Source organism: Sus scrofa, chromosome 7 (genome assembly GCF_054392235.1).
Source record: "Sus scrofa isolate SSC_HxYL_T2T_F1_AM1 chromosome 7, Sscrofa_HxYL_maternal_Yorkshire_Landrace_v2.0, whole genome shotgun sequence".
NCBI lineage: Eukaryota > Metazoa > Chordata > Mammalia > Artiodactyla > Suidae > Sus > Sus scrofa.
The window spans coordinates 131,969,050-131,994,766 of NC_139389.1; the positions used below are offsets into that span (position 1 = coordinate 131,969,050).

At 50.8% G+C, this 25,717-nt stretch overlaps 1 protein-coding gene and 1 long non-coding RNA gene across 10 annotated transcripts in view; one reads left to right on the forward strand and one right to left on the reverse strand.

Annotated features, from left to right (window-relative positions):
• The window catches only part of EML1 (EMAP like 1), a 186,245-nt gene extending 162,605 nt beyond the window's left edge, over positions 1-23,640 (forward strand). For all 9 annotated transcript variants that reach the window (XM_021099696.2, XM_084970155.1, XM_021099697.2 and 6 more), the window contains 10 exons: positions 2,096-2,250; positions 3,876-4,001; positions 4,423-4,554; positions 8,060-8,127; positions 11,998-12,086; positions 18,283-18,380; positions 18,487-18,574; positions 19,992-20,087; positions 21,412-21,542; positions 22,084-23,640. In XM_021099696.2, coding sequence (XP_020955355.1) covers positions 2,096-2,250; positions 3,876-4,001; positions 4,423-4,554; positions 8,060-8,127; positions 11,998-12,086; positions 18,283-18,380; positions 18,487-18,574; positions 19,992-20,087; positions 21,412-21,542; positions 22,084-22,209 — 1,109 coding nt within the window. In that variant the 3' untranslated portion in view covers positions 22,210-23,640. The remainder of the gene's footprint in view (positions 1-2,095; positions 2,251-3,875; positions 4,002-4,422; positions 4,555-8,059; positions 8,128-11,997; positions 12,087-18,282; positions 18,381-18,486; positions 18,575-19,991; positions 20,088-21,411; positions 21,543-22,083) is intronic.
• LOC146401919 (uncharacterized) lies at positions 20,658-22,101 on the reverse strand. The gene is made up of 2 exons (XR_014811365.1): positions 21,913-22,101; positions 20,658-21,633 (listed from the first exon to the last, which is right to left on the reverse strand). It is a non-coding gene; the product is annotated as an uncharacterized LOC146401919 (long non-coding RNA).
• Positions 23,641-25,717: the final 2,077 nt, after the last annotated feature.

Sequence of the window (25,717 nt, forward strand, 5' to 3'; positions counted from 1 at the left end):
GTGAAACCAAAAGACTCACATAGACAACAGATGTGTGGTTCCCACAGGTGGGGAGGGGAGGATGGGGCTTGGGGTCAGCAGATATAAGCTATTATATATAGAATGGAAGGCCAGTGAGGTCCTACTGTATAGCACGGGGAATTATATTCAGTATCCTGTGACAAACCATAATAGAAAAGAATTTGTTCTGTCCATGACTGCAGCATGCAGAAGTTCCCCAGCCAGGGATCCACCCTGCACCACAGCAGTAACCAGGGCCACAACAGTGACAATGCCAGGTCCTTAACCCATTGAGCCACCAGGAAGCTCTGAAAAGAATATATTTTTTAAAATATGTACATTGGAGTTCCTCTCATGGCTCAGCAGTTAACGAAACCAACTAGCATCTTGAGGATGCAGGTTCGATTTCTGACCTCACTCAGTGGGTTAAGGATCTGGCATTGCTGTGAGCTGGGGTGTAGGTCACAGACGCAGCTTGGATCTGGCATTGCTGTGGCTCTGGTGTAGGCCGGCAGCTGCAGCTCCGATTTGACCCCTAGCCTGGGAACCTGCATATTGCTGTGGGTATGGCCCTAAAAAACAAAAATAAAAATAAAAAATTAAAATTAAAATATGTATATTGGAGTGCCTGTTGTGGCTCATCAGGCTAAGAACCTGTTGTAGTCTCTGTGAGGATGCGGGTTGGATCCCTGACTTCCATCAGTGGGTTAAGGGTCCAGCATTGCCACAAGCTGCAGCGTAGGTCGCAGATGTGGCTCAGATCCAGCGTGGCCGTGGCCGTGGCATAGGCCTGCAACTGCAGCTCCAATTCCACCCCTAGCCCAGGAACTTCCATATGCTACAGGTGTGGACATAAAAAGAAAAAAAAATTTTTAATTTTACATAAAAAAGAATACATATATGTATGTATAACTGAGTCACTTTGCTGTACAGCAGAAATTAACACAATATTGTAAATCAACTCAACCTCAGTAGAAAGTGAAATAAAGGTTCAAGTCCAAGGCAGTCTAATGGGATTAACAGCTTTGTTAGGAGATCTGACAACAGTGGTGACAAAGTCATCCATGACCGTTTAGCTCTACAGTAAACTTTTCGGGTTCACAAAGCGCTTGGCCAAGGTCGACTGAGTACCGCTGCGTGGGGGCCGCGTGCCAGACGCCGGGCGTGCGGGTGCTCAGGTGGGAGTCCCCGCTGTCAGGGGGTGGACCGTGTCGTGAGGCCCATGACTCGGAAACATTCCCTCTGCCAAGTTCAGTGAGCACGCGTGCGCGCTCACCACGTGCCAGGAAGCCAAGGGGAGATGCCCCATCCCGGGCCTCAGGGGTCTCAGAGCTTGGGGTGGTTGGGGGCGAAGGTGGGAAGAGAACCCGTCAAGGTCACTTCGGACGAATTCAGTGGCTTCGGCATGTCCCCTGCTCCTCTGGGTGCCAGGGGCTCGACACACCGCTTCATTTCACCCCGAGAACAACCCAGTGGGATAAGCAGCAGCCCCGTGGCCAGAAACCGAGACAGAGCAGTTGCGTCACCTGTGCAGAGACACACAGCTCCCCTCTCAGCCGCACGTGGTCTGACTCTGCGCTATGCTTCGAGTCAGTGTGTTTCCTAATTAATGTTTAAAAGGCATGCTATTGCAGTGCAGTGGCTTCACAGTGTTGGGTTCATTTCTGCCCAGCAGCGGAGTGACTCGGCTACACACACATCTGTCCCTTTCTCGTATTCTTCTCCCTGATGGTCTGTCACAGGGTGTTGACTGGAGTCGCCCGTGCCCTGCAGAAGGACCTTGTGGTTAATCCGTGCCCACATAGAATAGCCTGCCCCCGCTACTCCCAACCTCCCGGTCCATCCCGTCCCCTGCTTCCCTTAATTATAAAGTCACCCACGTCATGCTTGTCTGGTGCTCTGGCAACGTCTAGAAAGCGGATCCTTAGGCGATTCGCACCAGAATGGTGTTCCGACAATATCACGTTTTCAAACAGAAAGGACCCCTTGCTGTACAGTGGGAAAATTAAAAAATAAAATAAAACAGAAAGGAAGCGAGTCGGGCAGAGGTGAGCCTTTTGACAAAGTGCTAAGCGTGTTTTCTTGCTGTGTTTAGGTACGAACCGAATAAGCTATGCAGTTCAAGGGGCCCACGAGGGTGGTATTTTTGCACTTTGTATGTTAAGGGACGGCACGCTGGTGTCGGGAGGCGGGAAGGACCGCAAACTCATTTCTTGGAATGGAAACTACCAGAAACTCCATAAAACCGAGGTAAGACAGCCAGTCATGTTACGGACGTTCGTTTTGAACCTTCAGTGGTTAGGCTGAGCCGTTTCCTTGTAGGCTCAAAATCTCTAGCTTACTGTTTTGAAAATTGCTTCGATAAACTGTTACTAAGGGGGGTAATATTTTGTAAAAACCATGGAAGCAGGTTAACGACCAAAATAGAATTAGGCTTATAAAATTTGAGGTTGTAACATTTCACATCTAGGATGTTATTATTATTACTATTATCATTATTTGGCTTTTTTAGGGCCACATCCACGGCACATGGAGGTTCCCAGGCTAGGGGTCGAATCGGAGCTGTAGCTGCCAGCCTACACCACAGCCACAGCCACAGCCACGCCAGATCCCAGCCACGTCTGTGACCTACACCCCAGCTCACAGCAGCACCCGATCCTTAACCCACTAAGCGAGGCCAGAGGTCGAACCTGCAACCTCATGGTTCCTAGTCGGATTCGTTTGTACTGCGCCACAATAGGAACTCCATTGTGTAGCAGTTTTTACAAGATTTGACCAGCATTTGATTGAACCCTTGTTAAATTATAACCGTCACAGATACTCCGAAGCCTCTGGTTTTATGGAAGATATTCACCCCTTTGAAGTATCTACAGTTCCTCTTCATCAGCCTGGATTGTTATCAGCTTTTCTCAAATCTGTGCTAAGAAACCACGCTGGCAGTATAGACAGTTTGTACGTGAACAGGCTGCTTCCTGCCACCCCAGAACCTCGGTGCCTGGAGTCACCCCCAGAGTCTCGCTGCAATGTTTCTTCTTTATATAAAGTGCGAAGACCTCTGTTTATTTTATGATAGCAAATTGTTCTTGGCTGGTGTATTGTACAGTTATTTTTATTAACATTTAGATAATCCCATATGTTTACCAACATGAGCAGCGGGTTTCAAAACTAAAGTTACAGTTACAATACATTTTTAGGAAATCTTACTATGGCATATTTTATATATATGCATATATAAATATATATTGTATATATGTACACACACACATACATAATACATATATATTTGCCACAGCTTGCAGCAACTTGATGTGGGATCTCAGTTCCCAGACCAGGGATTGAACCTGGGCCGCAGTGGTTAAAGCACCTGAGTTCTAACCACTAGACCACCAGGGAACTCCCCTATAAATTCGTCACTTTCCAGATTTTACCTGGTCCTGTTTTCAGAAGTCATAAGTAATATTTCTTTTTTTGTTTAGTTTGTTACGAAAAAAAATGCTTTATTCTTGGTTTTTTACTTTAACAGCCTTATGTTTGCTGATTCTTTTAAGGTATATAAAATGTTTAGAGTTTAGGGAGTTCCCTGGTGGCTCCGTGAGTTAAGGGTCCAGTGTTGTTATTGCTGTGGGGTTGATGCTATGGCACAGGTTTGATCGCTGGCCCCAGAACTTCCACATGCCGTGGGTGTGACCAAAAAAAAAAAAATGTTTGGAGTTTGAACGTAAGATGTGGGGTTTCAGTCCACTCAAGTATTTCTCTCCATAGCTCATGTGTGCATGTGATTATAATAAGACCTATCATCACAGTCAATAAACAAGTATATTGAATGACGGAGCTCATAATTCAGAGGCATTTTAAATCTTTGCTTTTCCATGCAGATTCCAGAACAGTTTGGCCCCATCCGGACAGTGGCCGAGGGCAAAGGTGATGTGATCTTGATAGGCACGACCAGAAACTTTGTTCTACAGGGCACGCTGTCAGGCGACTTCACACCCATCACGCAGGTACCTGCCAGCCCAGCTGAGTGAGCCCACAAACATGTGCATTTTGTGTAGTATTACAACATAAGGAGTTCCCTGGTGGTGCAGTGGGTTAAGGAGCCAACACTGTCACTGCAGTGGCTTAGGTTACTGCTGTGGCATGGGTTCGACCCCTGGCCTGGGAACTTCCACATGCTATGGGCATGCCCCCCCAAAAAAAAAGAATATAAGAAAGCATTACAAAGAAGAAATTCTTTCTGTATTAGATCCTAACATAACCCTCCTTAGCTTCGGAGCTGGAGGCACTGTCGTAAGTTGGGCAGGAAGAGGCACAGGTGTGAGCAGTTACAGAGCCTGCAGAAAGCCGTGGCTCACGGTCCTGCAGGGCCCCGGAGTGTCGGCCGTAACATTTCAGAGCACTTCCATGTGTCTTGGTTCTTTGTAGGGTCACACTGATGAGCTCTGGGGACTGGCCATCCATGCCTCAAAACCTCAGTTCCTGACCTGTGGACACGACAGGCATGCCACCCTCTGGGACGCTGTTGGTCACCGGCCCGTCTGGGACAAAATAATAGAGGTAGACATGCATGTTATAGTCCATCTTCCTTTTAAAAATTCCTCTGGAACATGTTGGGTTTTTTTTTCTTTGCATGAGAGTAATAGCGATATAAAATTGTCCCAAAGCCAATGTCACTTAATTTATCACCTTCCAACTGCATTGATTTAAACGTTGCCTTGAGCGGTCTCATCCACGTAATTCTGAAGTTTGCTGTTGCATTTTGGAGGCAGCAGGTTAGCCTTCCCAAGCTGGTGGCTGGGTTTCCTGAAGAGTCTCTTCACTGCCTTAAATGCTGAGAAAACCTTGTTATGAGCCTACATTCTGTGTACAGGTCAGAGCTGTAGCCACTGGCCTACGCCAGAGCCACAGCAATGCAGGATCCAAGCTGCGTCTGCGACCTACACCACAGCTCATGGCAACTCCGGATCCTTAACCCACTGAGCGAGGCCGGGGATCGAACCCGCATCCTCATGGATACTAGTTGGATTCGTTAACTGCTGAGCTACAATAGGAACTCCCAGGGCACCTTTTGAGTGAGAGTTTATAAGCTGTTGTAACAGCAGACAGGCTGATTTGTCTCTGCAAAGTTGAGTTTGATGGCGAAGGTGATGGTTAATTGAGTCGGCACGTCTGTGACCTTTGCAGAAGGAACTCGGATTGTACATCAGTGCTGGAGCATTCTTGCCCCACAAGCCACGCTGCAACGTCTGCGTTTATTGAGCCCTGCACGTGTATTATCCTTCATCCTTGCAGCAGCCCTGCAGGTGGAAATTTTTGACCCTGATTAGGAAATTGAACTCAAATAGCTCCCCAAGGTCGCTGACTCAGTGCTCAGGTCTGACTCCCAAACCTGGGTCTTCCCTGCATCCTACTGAGTCCGTGTTTCTGCCCTCGTGCCCTTCGCTTTTGGAGAAGGTTCTGCCAGAGACTGGGGCTGGCTGGTCACTGGTGGAGCTGAGCGCTGAGATGATGGGGACTGGGGGTGACAGCGCCACCGTCACCAGACTCTTAGCCCACTCAGCCGGACACAAGGGCAAGGGCACAGAATCTGGTGCCCAAAAGATGAGCAGTTAAGTCCTAGCTCCCTTACTCACTGGCCACTGGCGAAAACACTCACGTGTCTTCCTCTCAAAATGTCATGAGCCTCTGGTGGGCTACCCAGTAAACCTTCAAGGGCACGTGATTTCTCGCGCGCATCCGTGGTGGCCCTGAACTTAACCACAGCTTCTGCTTTGGAAAAGCGTTGCAGAAATGTAATCAATACCTGAAGGGCTTCTTTCTTTCTTTTTCTTTTTTTTCCCCCCGGTTTATCCAGTGTATCTGAATACCTCCTTCTGCTTCTATTTCCAGTGCTTTCTTGGTCTGTGATTAATCTCTTCTCACTTTATTCGTCCAAAGCACTCCTACCAAATGATGTTTTAAAACACAGATTCAGACAGACTTGTGGTTGCCAGGGGAGAGTGGGGAGGCAGTGGGATGGGCAGGGAGTTTGGGGTTAGTAGATGCATGCTATTACATTTAGAATGGATAAGCAGGGAGTTCCTGTCCTGGCTCAGTGGAAACGAATCTGACGAGTATCCATAAGAACGCAGGTTCGATCTCTGACCTCACCCAGTGGTTAAGGATCTGGTGTGGCCATGAGCTGTGGTGTAGGTTACAGATGAGGCTCAGATGTGTCATTGCTGTGGCTGTGGTGTAGGCTGGCGGCTACAGCTCCGATTCAAGCCTGGGAATGTCCATATGCCGCAGGTACAGCCCTAAAAAGACAAAAAACAAAAACGAAAACAAAAGAATGGATAAGCAATAAGGTCCTGCTGTACAGCACAGGGAACTAGATCCAGTCTCCTGGGTAGAGCAGGTTGGAAAAGAACATAAAAAAGAATGTGTGTACGTGTTATCACGGAGTCACTTTGCCTTACAGCAGAAATTGGCACAACATTGTAAATCAACTATACTTTAATTTAAAAATTAATTCTTTTAGAAAAGGGGGTGGGGAAATACATATTCAGGAGTTCTCTGGTGGCCTCACAGTTAAAGGATTTGGCAATGTCACTTCTATGGCTCTGGTTAAAGCTGTGGTGCGGGTTCAATCCCTGGCCCAGGAACTTATGCATGCCACAGGCACAGCAAAAATAATAATAATAATAATAATAATAATAAAACACAGATTCAATCATGGTGCTCTTGTTATCCCCTTCTTTTTACAGCCGCATCTGTGGCACACGGGAAGTTCCCGGGCTAGGGGTTGAATCAGAGCTGCAGCTGAGGCCCACACCACAGCCACTCCGGACCCTTATCCCACTGAGCGAGACCAGGGATCAAACCCGCATCCTCATGGATCCTCGTCGGGTTCTTAACCCGCTGAGCCACAGTGGGAACTCCCCGTGTCGCTCTTTTTAGTGGAAGAAAAAAGTCACTACCACCGTGTCTTTGCTGGCGATCACCGTCCTTACCGTGGCAGCGCAGCCCACGTCGCTAGCATCGTTGTACGTCCTGCATCGGGAACCCACGGACTCTACCTGCCCTCCCTCAAACATGCCCCAAACCGCGTTGCCTCTCCCTCCGTGACTGCACTGCTGTCCCCTTGACACCTGAATCCGAAACACTGTTGATGTGCCCTGTCATTTGCCAGTGGTGATTCTTCCTACATGGGGAGACCCGAGACACAGGCCACCAGCACCAGGAAGCCTCGACCCCACTTCCCCGTCTGACTGTACCTAATGCTCCCTCTCCAGCTCGTTTGACCGCTTTCATCCATCATGTTCCACCTGGTATCTGAGGTGGTGACAAACACGAACATGTACCCCTGGAGCCCAAAGCCTTGCTCATCTCGAGATCCATCTAGGGCGGCCATGCTGCCATGCACCCAGTTGGAGGCGCTCACCCACTATCGACCTGATGGCGGTGGGTGCAGTGGTCCTGTTTCCCGGGATCCAGCACCAGCTTAGCATTCAGCATGGGGGTCAACTGATGGGGCCTCCAAGACTTGAAGAAGAACGTGTCTGTGTTGATCTGTCATCTGCTTGCCGAATACATGAAAGAACATAAGACAGAGAGTGGAAGTTCCCATCGTTGCTCAGTGGTTAACGAATCCAACTAGGAACCATGAGGTTGCGGGTTCGATCCCTGGCCTTGCTCGGTGGGTCAAGGATCCGGCGTTGCCGTGAGCTGTGGTGTAGGTCGCAGACGTGGCTCCGATCCCGCGTTGCTGTAGCTCTGGCATAGGCTGGCGGCTACGGCTCCAATTAGACCCCTAGCCTGGGAACCTCCATGTGCTGTGGGTGCAATCCTAGAAAAGACCAAAAAAAAAAAGACAGAGAGTGACCACTTATAAGAGGATAAAAATTTAGAATTGTTGTGACATGATCTTCATCAGAATAGAAAAACATTTTCATCTCGGGAGAGGACAGATTTTTTTTAAATGGGGCCACGTAGCCCTGAGGGGTTGGAGCTGTGCTTGTGTGTGTTATATGCGATAGGCTGTGTCTGGCCATCAATTTACACTTCCTTTACAATATTTTAGGATCCTGCTCAGTCTTCTGGTTTTCATCCTTCAGGGTCTGTGGTTGCAGTTGGAACACTGACTGGGAGGTAAGTGCATGGCTCGTGCCTCCAAAGTTCACTGGTAAGAGGCCGTTGTGCGTGTTTCTGCAGTGATGGGTGCGGTGCAGCTCCCGCCGGCCTGTCTCTTGGCTTCGAATGCTTTACCAAGAATTAAGTCAGAACTGGACAGTAAAACCTGAGCCAGTGGTCCTTCCCATTTTGGACCTTGGGAAAGCCCGAGGGAGGCTCTGGACCCCTGGAGCCCCCCCCCCCCCCATTTGCTTATGATTTCAGAGGGTTGTGGGGCTCCTCAGCTTTGGAACTGGGGCAACAAAGCATTTCAAAGCACTGAGGATTTTGCTCTTTTTTTTTTTTTTTTTTTGGCTACGCCCTCAGCAGCTGGAAGTTCCCAGGCCAGGGATCAAACCGCATTGACCCTAGCCACGGCAGTGACAACACTAGATGCTTAACCCACTGCCCCACTCAAAGCACTGGGGATTTTAAAATGCTTTTTCTTTCTACCCTTTCAAAATTTTAGAAACTGCCCCAGTCTTGAGCTTCACGTTCGACTCAGCTAACGCTTCCACGCGAAGTGCCTCCAGTGTGCCAGGGGGGAGAGCATCATTGAATGTCAGCTTCACCACGTAGCCGCAGTGTGTCTTTGAGCCAGTTACATAACCTCTCTGAGCTTGTTTCTTCCTCTGCAAATTGTGACAGTACATCTGCCTCGCCGTACACTGACGGCTCAGGGAGACACTGTGGGAAGCAGCTCCTGGGGTGCCTGACAGGCGACTTCTGTGGTTATTATCACTGTCATTAAGATGCCATTTTATGTTATTTGCGTAGTACATACATTTATTCTAGTTTAACGCATATACTGTTGGTAATTTCCTCCTCTCTAAAAAGCATACCACTGGAGTTCCCACATGGCTCAGCGGGTAACCCAGCTGGCGTCAGTGCGGTGGCATGGGTTCGAGCTCTGGCCTGGGAACTTCTGCATGCCATGGGTGCAGCCAAAAAATTAAAAAATTTTAAGAATAAAAAATAACTTTCAGAGTTCCCATCATGGTGCAGCAGAAATGAATCTGACTGGGAACCACGAGGTTGCAGATTCGATCCTTGGCCTCGCCCAGTGGGTTAAGGATCTGGCGTTGCCGTGAGCTGTGGTGTAGGTCGCAGATGCAGCTGGGATCCCACGTGGCTGTAGCTGTGGCTGTGGCGTAGGCCGGCGGCTATAGTTCCGATTGGATCCCTAGCCTGGGAACCTCCATATGCCACGGGTGTGGCCCTAAAAAGCAAGGTAAATAGGAGTTCCCATCATGACTCAGTGGTTAACAAATCAGACTAGAAACCCTGAGATTGCGGGTTTGATCCCTGGCCTGGCTCAGTGGGTTAAGGATCCGGTGTTGCCGTGAGCTGTGGTGTAGGTTGCAGATGCGGCTCGGATCTAGCATTGCTGTGGCTCTGGTATAGACTGGCGGCTACAGCTCCAATTCGACCCCTAGCCTGGGAACCTCCATATGCCTTGGGTGTGGCCCTGGAAAAAGACAGAAAGACCAAAAAAAAAAAAAAAAATAAGGCAAGATAAATAAATGAACAATAACTTGTGCTTCCCGGGGGGGCGGGGGTAGGGAGTGGGATGGATGGGCAGTTTGGGGTTTGGATGCAAACTGTTGTATTTGGAATGGGTAGTGGGGCCTCTGGTGCAGCACAGGGAACTGGGTGTGACGGAAGGAAACTACAAGGGTTTATTGTACAATGTGAAGACTATAGCCAATATTTTATCATAACTATAAATGGAGTATAAGCTTTAAAAAAGTGTGAATCACTCTATTGTACGCCTGTGATTTACATAATATTGTACAGAAACTACACTTCAAAAAAAAAGCATCCTTCTCAGATTCTGTCGAGAGGACCGTAGAGCATGTATGAAGAGTAAGCACAGAATCTCAAGTGTGACACAGGAGTTCCCGTCTCGGCACAGTGGTTAACGAATCCAACTAGGAACCATGAGGTTGTGGGTTCAATCCCTGGCCCTGCTCAGGGGGTTAAGGATTGGACGTTGCCATGAGCTGTAGTGTAGGTCACAGACACAGCTCGGATCCCACGTTGCTGTGGCTCTGGCATAGGCCGATGGCTGCAGCTCCGATTCGACCCCTAGCCTGGGAACCTCCATATGCTACAGGCGCAGCCCTAGAAGAGACAAAAAAAAAAAAAAAATTTTAAAGTGTAACACAAATGAACATTCCTACTAAACAAACAGACCTACAGACAGAGGGAACAGACTTGTGGTCGCCAAGGAAGAGGAGGGTGGGGGAGGGATGGACTGGGAGTTTGGGATTAGCAGGTGCAAACTGTTCTATATAGGATGGGTGAACAACCAGGTCCTACTATACAGCACAGGGAACTAGATTCACTATCCTGTGATAAACTGTAATGGAAAAGAATATAAGAAGGAATATGTATGTGCATAATTAAATCACTTTTCTATACTGCAGAAATGAACTCAACATTGTAAATCAGCTATGCATGCATAAAATTTAAATAGATCAAGAAAAACTAAAAAGTAAGGACTTGAGGGAAAAAGAGCGAGCATTCATAAGTCAAAGGTGGCATTATCTTAAGAGTTGTGGCCACCAGAATTTTTCTTGAAAATGTTTGCATAGACACACACACACACACACACACACACACACACACACACACACACTTCTGACGTCTCGTAAAAACAGCTGAAGCTTCCAGGCTTTGTATACACCTTAGAAGAATCAGCAGGCTCTGATGAGTGGCTGCCAGCCAGTTCTCACCATCAGCTCCGTGCTGACCGTGGCGGGACAGGATATGGGGCAGTGCTGGATACTCAGGATCGCATTCGGTGTCCTTGGGCGGGAGAGAGCTGGAACGTGGGGCCTAACCCTTCCTCTCCATTTATGCCTCCCCCATCTCAGTCCTAGTACCTTGATGGGGCCGCTTAATGGGAGGTTTCAAAGGCGTGGCCCAATCCGCCCACTGTCTCTGCTGCTTATATTCTGACCTCAGTTAAAATTAAACGCACAGTAAAGTCAGGTGCTTGTTCAAGTGCAGGGAAGCAAAAGCCTGTCCCACGGAGGGCTGGTGATGAGGGCCCCAGGCCGACAGTGATGCTGGCTCAGGGACAGGCCAATGGATGGATGTCACCAGGGTTTGAAATGGCAGCGGCAGAAAGCCCACGTTCCTCCTCGTCCTGGAAACCCCGTTGTCCCGCTCTCTGCCACCACTCGAGAACATGTGGGCAGGAGAGCTGAGTGTTTCCACCATTGAACAGGGCCTTTATCCCCACTTGACAGTTGAAGAAACTGAGCCCAGAGAGGTTAAGGTCAAAGACCAGCCCTTCCGCCATTCTCTGGGTCATTGCTTTCACCAGGCTGGTTGGACACCAGCGTCTGCAGGAGGTCAGGTGCTGGCCCAGCTCTGCTTGCAAGGACAGGAGAGAGCATCAGCCCCCGAGCTGGTCCCAGCCCCGTCCTCCTGGACCCATCCTGCCTCGCCCAGGCCGGGACCGTGCAGGTGGCTCCTTTCCCACTTCCTCTGGCCACAGGCCCAGCGTTGAGCGTGGTCCATCTTCCCTGCCCAGCACTTTCTCTCCTTTTATATGTATAAGTGACAAAAGTCAGACCAGGGAACCCTGCCATCACGTCAGTATCTGAATCCTTTCCCGTGGTAGCCAGCATCCTGCTCCTTCCCTTAGGAAATGTGCAAACGCAGGAAATTTTCTCAACAACAACAACAAAAAGCTGAGAATAACCATTCTTGTTAAGCAAATACAGAGTATGTATTAAGCACTTAGCTGAGTGGTTTTTATAGCCTTGCTGTGTGTGTGATGGGGGCATTTCATTTGCTCACTAAGCTGATGTGTACTTTTCCGCGTGTTTACGACAGGTGGTTTGTGTTCGACACGGAGACGAAAGACTTGGTCACCGTCCACACGGATGGAAACGAACAGCTGTCTGTGATGCGTTACTCACCAGGTTAGAACGCGGACCGTTCGCTCTAAAACTCCCACAGATCCATGACATTCTGTGTAGACTCTTTAAAGAAAAACATTCACAAGCCCCCTCAGAGCAAAATTTAAACTCTCTCTGCACATACTTGTGGCGTTTAGTGTGGGGGCGGGGAGTCTCAACCTCCCTCCTTTGGGTCACTGTGCTTGTATTTTGTTGCCTTTTTATTACAGAAAATTTCAGACATGTACAAAATGAGACACGAGCATCATGAGGCACCATGGCGCCATCACTCAGCTTCAGCAAAATGATCAACTCTTAGTCATTTTCTTTATCTGGAGCCCCACCCCTGTCCCCTCCCATGTGGCTTCTAAATCAGTTCCCAGACGTCTTATCCTTTCATCTGTTAATGTTCCTATATACACAGATAGCGATCTAAAAAAGATGCGGACTCTTTTTTAATGATTTTATTGAGGTCGAATTTACATGCGATAACTTACCCTTTGTGAACGGATGAGTCGGTGATTCTCAGCAGATTTGCAGAGCTGTGCCACCATCACCACAATCCAGTTTTCCAACCTTTCTAGTCACCCCCAAAGGTTCCCTCCCTGCTCATTCATAATCCCCACTCTCGCCCCTAGCCCTCGGCAACCACTGAGCCGCTCTTCTGGGTCTATAAATGGCCTTTTCTGGACATTTCCCTTCCGTGGAGTCAAGCAACTGAGAGCCCGTCGCACCTGGCTCCTTTGACGTAGGATCCCGTTTTGCGATTATTCATGTTACTATTCGGGGATCACTAGGTTAGTCCCTAGTAATTGCTAGATAGTGTCCCAGGGTGTGACTAGACCACATTTGGTTGAGCCATTCCTCGCTTGGGCGACATTAGATTGCATCTGGGTTTTGGCTGCTATGAATAACGCTGCTTAGAACATTCCGGCTCATTGATCATAGGTCCATTTTGTACTCATAACTCTCTTTTAATCCACAGGCGCTCCCTCCCTCTCTCTCTCTCTCTCTCTCTCTCACACACACACACACACACACACACCCCTCGCTTGCCGTTTATTTGTTGGAGAAACTGGCTCCTTCTCCCCAGAGCTTTTTCCACACTCTGGATTTCTCCAAGTGCATCTCCGTGGTCTTCCTTTCCCATGTGCCTCTGTCCCCTGTATTCCTCCTAAAGTCCTTTTGATCCTGATCCTATCCCAGCTCTAAGTATCCTGGTCTCTCCTTCCTGCAAGAGACACACGATGCCCGCTTATCTCGCTTTCCACACCGTTAGCAGCCGTCCATGTCCAACACTGAGATCTGTGAGGGGATGCATGGCTTGATTTTCCTGTGTTAGCCTTCTTCATGCATTAGATACGAGACTTCTAGAAACTTCCCTTGGTCAGCTTTTTGGTTACCCAAAGCGTGCACTCTTTTGTTACCCAGCGGCATGGTAGTTCATCAGGGAAAGTCAAAGTAGACACTTGGTTCCCTTCACTTTATGTACCTGCTTCCAAGGTCATGAGTCCTGCTCCCTGTCACAACGATGAGTTGGTGGGGATGGTGGTTTTCCTGCCGTTAGGGATTGAAGTGTATTTGGTATGTTTCAATCTGTGATTGTTAGAGTAGGTGGGACAACTCATCCATCCTTGGTCCCCACGTCCTTTTGAGCATGTGGGTGCCAGGAAGGCTCCTTGCCACCAGCTGCATCATTGTTTCTGAGCCTCGTCATCCTATGCTCGTCGCTTAGGAGGTGCTCTTTTTCTGGGACTGCAGGACATTCTGCTCTGTGAACACACTTGGAAAGAATAGCTTTGGTCCTTGGAAATACTTGCCAAGACTGAATTGCCACCAGTCTGTAGGAGCTTTCTGCCTTAGAAGCTGATTGACCGTCGGCCTGCCTCCTGGTGGGGCTGCATACTTGATCTCTAAAGGTGATCTTATGGAAAGAACACCCTTTTAAGATACTTGCACCCCAAAATGGATAACTCCTCACCCCATACAGACAACTGCACAACCACCTCGGGGGCTTTTCTCCATGTTGAGAAGGATTTTACTCTGCTTTTGATGTTTTAAGGGCCGTATTTCATTGTTAACCCTGGGAAGTCTTCTGCATCCTCTTCTGTGCTTTTCATCATTTTCTTGGTTATTTTGAATCTCTACGAAGTGCAGGAAGGCCTCATCCACAGCTGCTTTTCTAGAAAGCCCTCGGCTTTCTGTCACCTCCTGCCAACACAGCAGGGCCCTCTAGGGACTCTATTTCTGCTTCTTGTCAGTTACACTAATGACTGTTCCCTGGAGACCAGAGCATACACTCGCCTGAGCGCTCGCCCTCCCTCTCTCTCTCTCTCTCGCTCTCTCTCCACCAGTCACCCTGCCTCTCAGGTTTTAGAGTCATTGGCTGGAAGCTGTGTGGGGCAAAGGTGATGCTCCCAGGCCAAATCAGGGCCACCTCTTCATTAGCCAGGTGGCCCTTGTCAGATCAGACAGCAAGTTGTTGTGGGGCTCAACTGAGAGAGGAGGAGCAGGTGTGCTCCTGAAGCACGAGGCATGTCATGAGTAACGTAACGTCATCAGCAGATGTCATGGGGGACGTGATGTCCTCATCAGTGATGACAGTGGTGGGGGCCCCAGATCCTGGGGCTGTGGCCTGGAGTCCCATAATGGTAGGGACCCTGTTTTGGTCGGCACCTAGCTTGGAGTAGACACAAGAGAGTAAAAAGAGTAGACAGTACAGAATAGATGCTCAGTGTCGGTGGATACCAGAGCGCAGAGCAACTGCCGCACATCTGACTAGAGGCAGAGCAGAGGGTGATGGGCTGTGGGTTTGATGGGCGCCCATGATCGTTTTCAGGCTCATGGGTTACAGCACTGTGGATCCCTGGCTCATTTTGGGTTTTGTTTTTTGGTTTTGTCTTTTTAGGGCCGCACCTCTGGCATATGGAAATTCCCAGCCTAGGTGTCGAATCAGAGCTGTAGCCGCCAGCCTACACCACAGCCACAGCAATGCAGGATCCGAGCCGCGTCTGTGACCTACACCACGGCCCACGGCAACGCCAGATCCTTAACCCACTGAGCAAGGCCAGGGATCAAACCTGCATCCTCATGGTCCTTGTTGGATTCATTAACCTCTGAGCCACAAAGGGAATTCCGGGAAGCTTTTTTTTTTTTTTAAATGGCATATGGAAGTTTCTGAGCCAGGGATTGAATCCAAGCTGCAGCTGTGACTTGCACAGCAGCAGCAGCAACGCCAGGCCTTTTGACCCACTGGGCCAGGCCAGGGATCGAACCTGCACCTCCACCGCAACCTAAGCCACTGCATGCCACCCACTGCACCGTGGCGGGAACTCCTGTATCATAGTATGTTGCTATCATTGACCTCTTAACTCTGTAAGGAAGAGAGAAAGGAGGTTTATCTCTTTCCCAATATGTACACAATGGGGCAACGTAATGTTCTAATAAACAGAAACCTGTTTGTCAGCTCTTAAGACGGGTGCCTGTCCTTGGGAAAGTGAGTCAATGCCAATACCACACATGAGGACAGAACCTGGGGTGAAAGGGACCCTCCCAGAGTCCCTCCCTATCAGTCCCTCCCTGATAGCCTCATTGATTGGAAGTTTTGTCAACATAGTATTAAACTGTGGGTCACAGAGCTCCCATTGTGGCTCAGTGGGTTAAGAACCCAACTAGTGTTGGTGAGAATGCAGGTTTGACTGACCCCGCTCAGTAGGTTAAAGGATCCAGCATTGCCATGAGCGGTGGTGTAGGGCGGCAGCTGCAGCTCCAATTCGACCCTAGCCTGGGAACCTCCATATGCTGTGAGTGCGGCCCTAAAAAAGACCAAAAAAAGGGGGGGAAGACAGACTGAGGGGGTCCCGGAGTAAGTTGAGCTCTGGCTCTGAGGACTGAGGACAGTATATCGGACAAGGGATGGATGTATTACTGTGTGGAAGACCTTGAACCTGAAAGGTTAGGCCAGAGGGAGGTCGGTCAGGTGAGGGGGAAGGTTAGGAAAACCCGAAAAGTCAGTGAAAAGTACTGACCAAGGGATTTGATCACAGATCTCACACGTTATTGGATCCCCCCAGTAGCCACGCGCTGTTACAACTTCCCAAAAGAATTTCTTCTCATCTGGAGCTCCCGCGGTGGTGCAGTGGGTGAAGCATCCGGCTGCGGCAGCTCGGGTCACTGATTTTTATTTGGGACCAAATCCCCACTTGTTTTAATCGAGCACCTTTAGGAATCCCGTGGTCTTGGGGAGAGCAGGGGTGAGGCGTGGAGGGTTTGGGAGTCTTGGGGGGGTTATTCACAGGGAGGAAGAAGCTCCCTGGTTCCAGAAAGAGGCGGCCCCGGGGTCCCCTGGCCTCTGCTTCGCACAGCGACTCAAACTGCTTGGTTTTGACATATTAGGCAGACAGTCTGTTTCACGTATTTGTGAATGAGCTTCAACTGCTATGTGAGGACTTTGGATTTGGAATTTTAAAGCAGAATTACAGTCTCTAATTACAATCAGTTAAGGCCGTGAGACGTGAATTGCAAGGCAGATTATGAGATCCTGCTGTTCATTCATCTTTAAAAACAGATACGGGGCTGGCAGCTACACAGGTATGTTTGTCAGAACTCTTAGGATACGCACATGTAACTGACACCTCAAAGCGGAGTTTTAAGGGGGTGGCGAGCGGAGGAGATTCTGGGAAGATGGTGCCTAGGAAGCAGCAGACATATCTCCCCACCTAGACAACAACTGGCAGAATCTGTCTCATAGAACTGTTTTGAAAGCTGGAGCCCGTCGAAGGCTTGCAATTTGAGGAGAAAGACTTGGATGCTAAATGGCAAGTCAGTTTCCGCTCTTAGCAGAGCAGCACCCAGTTCCCTGGCAGACACAGCGGCCGCAAAAACACCAGCAACCCAATCAGAGAAATGGGCAAAGGACATGAATAGACCTTTCTCCAGAGAAGACATACACGCGGCCAGTAAGCACACGAAACGATGCTCAATATCACTAATCACATGAGGGAAACACAAATCAACACGACAGGGAGCTCCCACCTCACACGCATTAGGGTGGCTACTTTCAAAACCAAGCCAAAACGAAACAGCAACTGCTGGTGAGGATGTGGAGAAATGAGAACTCCGTGCACGGTTGGTGGGAATGCAAAATGGTACCGCCGGTGTGGAAAACAGTACAGCCATTCCCAAAAAAGTTAGAAGTAGAATCAGCATATGGTCCAGCAATTCCACTTCGGGACACATTACCCAAAAGAATTGAAAGTAGAGTCTCAAAGAGGTATGTGTACACCTGTGTTCAAAGTATCCTTATTCACCACAGCTAAACCATGGGAGCAATCCAAGCGTCCCTCCGCAGATGAACGGATAAGTAAAATATGATATAACACAGCCTTAAAAAGGAAGGGAATTCTAGCATAAGCCAGCACACAGGAACCTCGACATCAGGTGAAGTAAAATCAGCCAGTCACCAAAAGACAAACATTGTATGATTCCACTTAGGAGGCACTTAGAGTGGTCAAATCGTACAGGGGGAGCGGCAAATGCTAACAAATGGCTCCCCGATGCCAGAGCTCATTCTTTTATTCCTTCTTTTAGGGTCCCTGGAGCACATGGAAGTTCCCAGGCCAGGGGTCACATCAGAGCTGCAGCTGCCAGCCTCCGCCGCAGCCACAGCCACACCAGATCCGAGCCGCCTCGGCGACCTACACCACAGTTCACAGCAACACCAGATCCTTCACCCACTGAGCGAGGCCAGGGATCGAACCTGCATCCTCATGGATCCTAGTCGCCTTCCTAACCCACTGAGCCACAACAGGAACTCCAAGAGCTCGTTCTTTTGAGTTGACAGATGGTAAGGTGGAGCTGATCGAGAGATCATTTGCCTTTGAGCATACAACCTAGCGTGCTTACATCATTTTTCAGATTCTCAGCTGTTCTTTACCCTTAAGCTTTGTCACAGGGGCAGTGGAATTTAGCAGCCTTACGCTCAGGCTCTGGCCAGGCAGCCTGGGTTTCGAATCCCGGCGTCCATAAACCTGTGTGACCTTGAACAAGACAATGTATCATCGGTGCCTCCGTTTCCTCTCCTGAAAACAAGCAGTTTTTTCGCTTTGACACAATTTTCATGGCTCGTTTTCCTAACCCTTTGATGGCAGCCAGCCTTGTTCCTTATAACTGACGAAATGTTTACTCTCAACAGCTGAAATGTAACCTCCTGTGTTCGCAGATGGGAATTTCTTAGCGATAGGCTCCCACGACAACTGCATCTACATATACGGAGTCAGTGACAGCGGGCGGAAGTACACGCGGGTGGGCAAGTGCTCGGTGAGCGTGTCCCCGTTTCTCGTGGACCTGTGCCCGGTCATCTGTGGTGGGACCGTGTGGGCGGGAGCCTGGCAGGTGCCTGAGACACCCCGTGTTTCTCTCCCAGGGTCATTCCAGCTTCATCACTCACCTGGACTGGTCTGTAAACTCACAGTTCCTTGTGTCGAATTCCGGAGACTATGAAATCCTTTACTGTGAGTGGCTCTGCAGGGCTGGGCTGGGGGCAGGTCACTCTGGAACCTTCACTCTGAGACCAGATGGGGCCTCCTGCGAAAGCCCACTTCCCGCATGACTTGGGCACCTGACCGCGGCCCTGGGCCTCGGTTCTTCCTCTGCACGATGGGGGTGTTGGCCTGGACAACCTCTCAAGTCCTTCCGGGGCTGAGACACCTGGGGTTCAGGCCCCCCTGGGCCCCGAGGAGGAAAAGGCCAGGCCCTGCAGGGTGAGACGAGAGTGGGGTCAGAGGTGTCCCGGTGAGAGGGACCCTTGTGAAGGTGTCACCCGCATCGGGCGGAGACCAGCAACTCTCTCCCACCTGGACAGAAGCCCCCTGGGCCCCTCCTCCTGTCCCAGCCCGGCCAGGTCTGAGCCCAGCAGGGCCAGGCGGTGGCGAGGGTGAGGGGTGCTGAAGGCCGGCACTTACTTGCTGAGCACGGGCTGTCGAGTGTCTGCATGGGCCGGGCGTGGGGGTTCCAGGGCAGAAGGAAGCCCTGGTCTCCGCCCCACCAGAAGGTTCTAGAAAGTATGGCGTGCTTCACCCACCTGCTCTCAAGTGACCCACAACCCGTTTTGGCTTGTGCCGTGTTATAGAACAGGAAGTCTCGACTCAGTACGAGGCCACAGGCATCACGAGCCGGTGGGTAGGGAGGCGGGCACCCCCTTGAAAGGGCTCTGGAGCGGCAGGGTTGCTGGCAGTGGGGGGAGCTGGCCTCCTCCAGTGGGGCGCCTGGCCCAGGGTCCCTCCCCACTCTCTCCAAGGCCCTGCCTGACATAAGGGAGACACAGGGGACGGTTTTCAGGGACAGGCCATGGGTCTAGAACCTTCTCAGCCATGGTCTCACATCCACTAGTGAGAGCCCAGATGAGGAACAAAGAAATGCCCTGTGAGGCCATAGGTCCTTGGATGACTGGTTTCCATGAGCTTGCATTCCTACCTAGGAGCCGAGGGGTTGGGGAGTGTGCATGTATGTGTGTGTGTGTGTGTGTGTGTGTGTGTGTGTGTGTGTGTGTGTACGTGTACATCCAGCTGTGCCCAAGCACATGTTGGGAGAGGGCTGGGAGCCTGACAGCAGGAGGCACTCGTGTCCAGGGGCTCCAGGGAGGACAGTGAGCCGGCAGAGGCCTAGGAACCACAGGTGGCCAAAGAAAGGAAGCCCGACTGAGGGAAACGACCCAGAGGAGAAAAGAGAGGAGGAGGTTCCCCACGGAGCCCTGGGGTTTGGGCACGGTCCCCATGGAGGTGAGAGGGGGACAGGCCCCTCTCCCAAAGCGCTCTGTGGTCGATGGAGCCGCCTCTGATGGCCCAGCCTCACTCAGGGAGGCGGCAGGCGGTGGGGGCGGTGGGGGGAGCTTTGGCTGGGATGTCACCAGACCTGCCTTTGCCCCTCCAGGGGTTCCCTCTGCTTGTAAGCAAGTCGTAAGCGTGGAAACGACGCGAGACATCGAGTGGGCCACGTGTACGTGCACCTTGGGCTTCCACGTCTTCGGTAAGTTTTCTGCACCTGTCACTCAGTTCACACATAAGCCACGTCAACTTTCAGAAGAGCTTTCTCCTCGTGGCGAAGTCTCTTGGTCGGCTTCAAACTGCTCCCCCTGGGGAAGGGCCAGGGCCTGCCCCGCTATGGCCAGGCGAGGTGAACCAGAGGGATGGGTTTGAACCCTCTTCTCTTGTACGAAATGCGTCCTGACATAATCCCCTAGGATCTTCTCATGAGGTCGTGCCAAACTTCCTAGATAGAGGGACTCAATAGATGGCACGCAGTTGATCTATGTAGCATTTGTTACAGTTACTGTATCTTTTTGGCCATGAAACTAGATTAACCTCTTTCAAAGTTTACACTAGGAATATATTCATAAATGCTCTAAAATAGGAATTCCCACTGTGGTGCAACTGGATTGGCAGCGTCTCTGCAGCGCCAGGCTGCGGATTTGATCCCTGGCTGGGAATTCCAAATGCTGCAGGGTGGTGGCCAAAAAAGAGAGAGAGAGAGGAGAAAAGGCAGTATTTGTAACCTCTTTGTGTATGACCATAAGTCAGTAAGTTAGTCGGAATTTCTCAGATCTCCTTAAAGCTGGCATTTTATCATCTTCTGGTGTTGAATGCTAGGACAGCTGGGTTTACGGCAGAACTGTCTGTTGAGAAACTGATGTACATGCAGCTCTCTCATATCCAGAATTGCTGGGAAGCAAAAGGATTTCCTGGAGCAATGGTCAGGAGACCCCATCCCCCAGACCACACTCCAGGCCCACAGTGAGTGCCACCACATCTGTGGCACATCTGCCACATCTGCCCAGTGCCAGCAGGCATGCAGCAGCCACAAAGGGCTGACACCAAGGAATTCCTGAAAGTCACATACAGTCTCAGAGTTACAAAGTCCTTTGGAGAGACTCTCATATGTAAAAAGTAACCTCCAAAAAAGAAAAGTTAGGAAACTGCAGGCTTAGGACTAGTGAGCTTCCCATCAGATGCTTTGGGAGTAAAGGAAAGGCCTTGTGTCCAGAACCAGGGTTTCTGGCCCACTTTCAGCTATAGCATCAAGCAGGGGCTGGAAAGAGGTGGGAGCCTAGAAGGCCTGTCGCTGTGACTCTCCTTCAGCAGAACAAGCTCCACAGTGGGGAACTCCTGGAACCGCCTGCAGGAAGAGATGACCACGGAAACAGGGAGGCCAGGAGCTGAGACACAGTGTTCCTTGGGCCTGGTTTCTAAAGCCCAGACCATTTTCCTTTCGAGGGAGTTTGATGGCCAGTCCCCCGCTGCAGTGCCTCTGTGTCCTGGTATGTCCAGTGCTCTGACTGGGGTCTTTGTTTTAGGCGTGTGGCCTGAAGGCTCCGACGGAACTGACATCAATGCTGCCTGTCGGGCCCACGAGAAAAAACTCCTGTCCACCGGGGACGACTTCGGCAAAGTGCATCTCTTCTCCTACCCCTGCTCGCAGTTCAGGGTAAGGGCCCGTCTTCTGCTCTAGCCTTGACCCTCCGGGCGCGCCGACGCCTGGCCGGGCCGGTTAGTAATTGGATAGGAAGGCGCTGATGCTGCCAATCACAAAGCAGGCATGACCGTCATCCTGCTGCCCCCAGAGCGCTTCCCCGGAGGCCCCCTTCCCCGATGCCCGTGGCGGGACCCCCCGCCCCCTACATGGTTCTGGCTTGTCTGCCTCTGCACTTTGAGGGCCTCGCTCCTCTGCCCCCCACTACCGCTCCCTTTGCTCCAGCCTGGACCACTCCTCCTCCTCCAGGGGACCCCCCCCCTCCACGCCCGCATCCTGTCCTGCCCTCCTCCCGCCGGCTGGCATTGAACCCCTCCCCGCTCACATCCGTCCCCCTCCAGACCAGATGCTCCGCGGGCAGAGGCGCCGGGTGGTGTGGTCCCTTCCGCGTCTACGCAGGAGCGAGGGCCGCGGAGGGCGGAGAAGGAGGGCGAGCAGCCCTGCCCATCCCAGCGGGTTGGCTTTGCCTTCAGCCCCTCCGTGTCCCTCTTCCCAGGCTCCCAGCCACGTGTACAGCGGCCACAGCAGTCACGTCACCAACGTCGACTTCCTCTGTGACGACAGCCACCTCATCTCCACCGGCGGCAAAGACACAAGCATCATGCAGTGGCGGGTCATTTAGCCCCAGCGAGAAGCGGGGGCGCCGACGGGCCGGGAGGCACAGGCTCGCGTCACGCTCGGTCACTGTGACTTCTGCTTTGTTCGAAACGTCCTCACAAACCTCAGGAAAACCACGCCCTTTACCGGTCACCTTAGCGCAGGGATCTGTGCGCGCCCCAGCGGGTCCGCCGTTCCGATCGCTCTTCTGTTGTACAATATAGAACACGCTTAATATAAAGGAAGATGCCCGGGTTTACATTGTGGTGACACTGAGAGGTGGCTGGTGCAGCCCCGTTAGCTTCTCTAGGGACTCTTCAAAAACGGTCACAGAATGCCTTTTACCAGCTTGTATATAGGCTTGACTGTTTCACCACGGAGCTTGCGCAGTCGGTTATTTATGCTCACGGGGTGCTGAGGCGTGATCGCTGTTGGTTGATTGGTCCTGAAAGGATACGTGGATGCAGACGAGAGCGGATAACTGATGTGCACAGATGAATCAGGACATGCAAAGGAGACTTTGGTTGGTGACATTCTCTAGGGTTTCGTTCGCTTCTCCCTCTGGGAGGCTGGCGGGGGGGGGGGGAGGTTGGGGGGGGGATCAGTTTCTTCTCCAGAGTGACTGAATGATCGCAGCAGGGTACACAGGCCTTTCAGAGTTCCAGCTCCACCGGCTGCCTAACCAAATGCATTTAGCTTAAGGCCCGCACGAATCTCGTCCCCCCACCCCCACCCACCCCCGCCCCTGTTCCCCACCCCTGGGCCCTGATGAATGGTGGTGGAGACGTCGAGCCACTTAGCTGTGTATATTAACTGGCATGATTTAAGGTATTGTACTTGTATAGGATCTTAGCAGTTCATCCGAAATACGTAAGGCTAGGCTTTACTGCCGTATGCTTACGGACATTGTATATTTGTATTTTAAGACCAAGTAGACCAAGTCAAAAGCTCTCTCTGCGACCGGGAGACGTCCGAGAGGTTCCAGGAGTGCTAAGGGCGGCCTCCGTTCCTGTCCTGTGTGCAGACAGCTGGGTTACACGGTGAAGGAAGACTGCCTAAAACCTGAGCAAAACATAGGTGACATACATTGTCAAGAAGGCCTTATCCCTTTCAATTGCGTGACAGATTGAAATGTATTGTTTACATTGGGGAATGTATCTCAGATTTTTAAACAGAAGAGTAATAAACAGACTGAAAGAGGAATATTGAGATTTTTTTTTTTTTTTTTTTTACTTGTTCTAGGCAAGTAAATGAATTGAACTGTCTGAACTCTACAGCACTGGTTGTTTAGAGTGGCTAATGAAATCGAAACTTTGGAAGCATTTTTTTATTACATCTCCAGCCTGTTGCAGACGTGCCAGGCACCAGTAAACAATGTGTATGAAAGATAATTCTGTTTGTATGTATCCTTATCAAATATATTCTATAATGAAATAAAATCCGAAAAGTGGATTCAGACCTATCTATATATTCTTATTGACCTATAATCATGAAAGTATATCAATTAAAAGATTTAAAATTAGATGTGATTCACACTATATTCTGTTTCATATCCAGATTGTTTTTTCTCACCTGGGTCGTTTGCAGATAAAACTAGTTTGCATATGGTGTGGAAGCATCAGATTCGATAACTACGACGAACTCAGCTTAATTACCATACCCACTTCTTAGTTTACTTGGTTATGTAAATATTGGCAAAAAGCATCCTTTTCAAAGTAATAGAATTCCCATCGTGGCTCAGTGGAAACAAATCTGACCAGCATCCATGAGGATGCAGGTTTGATGCCTGGCCTCCCTCAGTGGGTTAAGGATCTGGCATTGCCCTGAGCTCTGGTGTAGGTTGCGGACAGGGCTCGGATCCTGCATTGCCAGGGTTGTGGTGTAGGCCGGCAGTTGCAGCTCCAGTTCGACCCCTAGCCTGGGAACCTCCATATGCCACAGGTGCGGCCCTAAAAAGAAAAAAAAAAAAAGTAGTAATTGAAGGAATATCCTGATTGGGGAAGGGAGAGGAACCCGTCATTGAATGAAAATTACAAGATCTGCTCTTATTTCTATATATTTCCACTATTTCCCAAGCTCAATCATGGAAAAAGGTATGTAGATAAATCGTCATTGCCTGCGTTTGTGTTTCTTCTTAGGGCTGCCCCTGTGACATATGCAAGTTCCCGGGCTAGGGGTTGAATTGGAGCTGCAGCTGCCAGGCTACACCACAGCCACAGCAATGCTGGATTGGAGCCACATCGGCAAGCTACATCACAGTCTGTGGCAACACCAGATCCTTAACCCACTGAGCGAGGCCAGGAATTGAACCTGCATCCTCATGGATACTAGTCAGGTTTTTAACCTGCTGAGCCACAAGAGTAACTCCTACTTGCCTACATTTTAAATGAAATTTCCCAGCGTTAGCCTTGCAGGTGCTTGTGGACATAGTGAGCCATGACCATGAACCACTGCTCACCACCTCTCAGGCAAACAGGCCTGGAACCCCTGGATTCTGCCGGATCAAGAGACCCCAGAAGCAGGACCAGTCCTGTTCTTCCCCATGGCCTGTGGCCACATCAGCTCATACCCTGGCTCTGCAGCGTGACAGGTGAGGGTGGCGTGGACCAGGGGTCAGGGGAGAGAGATGGATGGATTGTCCGAGAGGGGTTTCTGGGGTGACATCAGCAGGGCCTGGTGACATATGGGACGTGGTCCAGGTCCCTGCGTGTTCTGTGGGCAGTTGTCGGTGCTGTTGGCCAAGATGGGCTGCACTGCAAGTTTGAGCAAAGGATCAGGAGCTGGGCCCGGGGCAGGCTGCAGCGAGGCGAGGAGCCTCTGAGACCTCCAAGTGCGAGTGCAAGTAGGTGACTGGTGAGCAGGCACAGAACAGATAGAGGGGCACGGGTGCCACTGTGGGTGAGGCCCCCCCGGGAAGCTGATGGCTGAAGCCAGGGTGCGGCTGAGTCTGCAGGAAGCTGGTCAAGCCAGGCGAGGAGACAGCCTCTGACCCAGCCGTGGGGACGCCAGCAGATGGACCTCAAGAGCAGGTAGACATGTGCTGTCATGGCAGCAAGGAGGGGGGAAAGCCAGCAGAGGGCTGGGTTGGAGCAGAAGACAGAGCCACGCCACGCTGACTTGGTGCTCGCTGGCGGGGGGAGTCAGCGGTGAGCTCTGCACAGCATAGCAAGCGGCTTTCCAGCCCCTGTGTGCAAAGACTTCCTGGCAGGAGGAGCTCCAGGCGTGCTGGGGTGGAGGAAGATCCCAAGGTCACGGTGCAGGTGTGGGAGGGCTGCCAGGGTTGGCTGGAGCTGGCTGGGGGCGGGGTGGGGGAGGCAGTTCAGTGGATCCTGGTTGTACATTTGTGGTTTCCACTGGGGGTGGCCACCCTGGCGGCGGGGTGAGAGGTGCTGTCCGAGGTTCACTGGAAAACCCACTCGGGCATCTTCCCCACCCCCCCACCCCCCAGCTTTTTCAAGTGATTACTTCCGCTGCCTAAAGATTACACGTGGCGCTCACGGGTCATTTTTCTGTGATGTGAGAACAAGCCAACC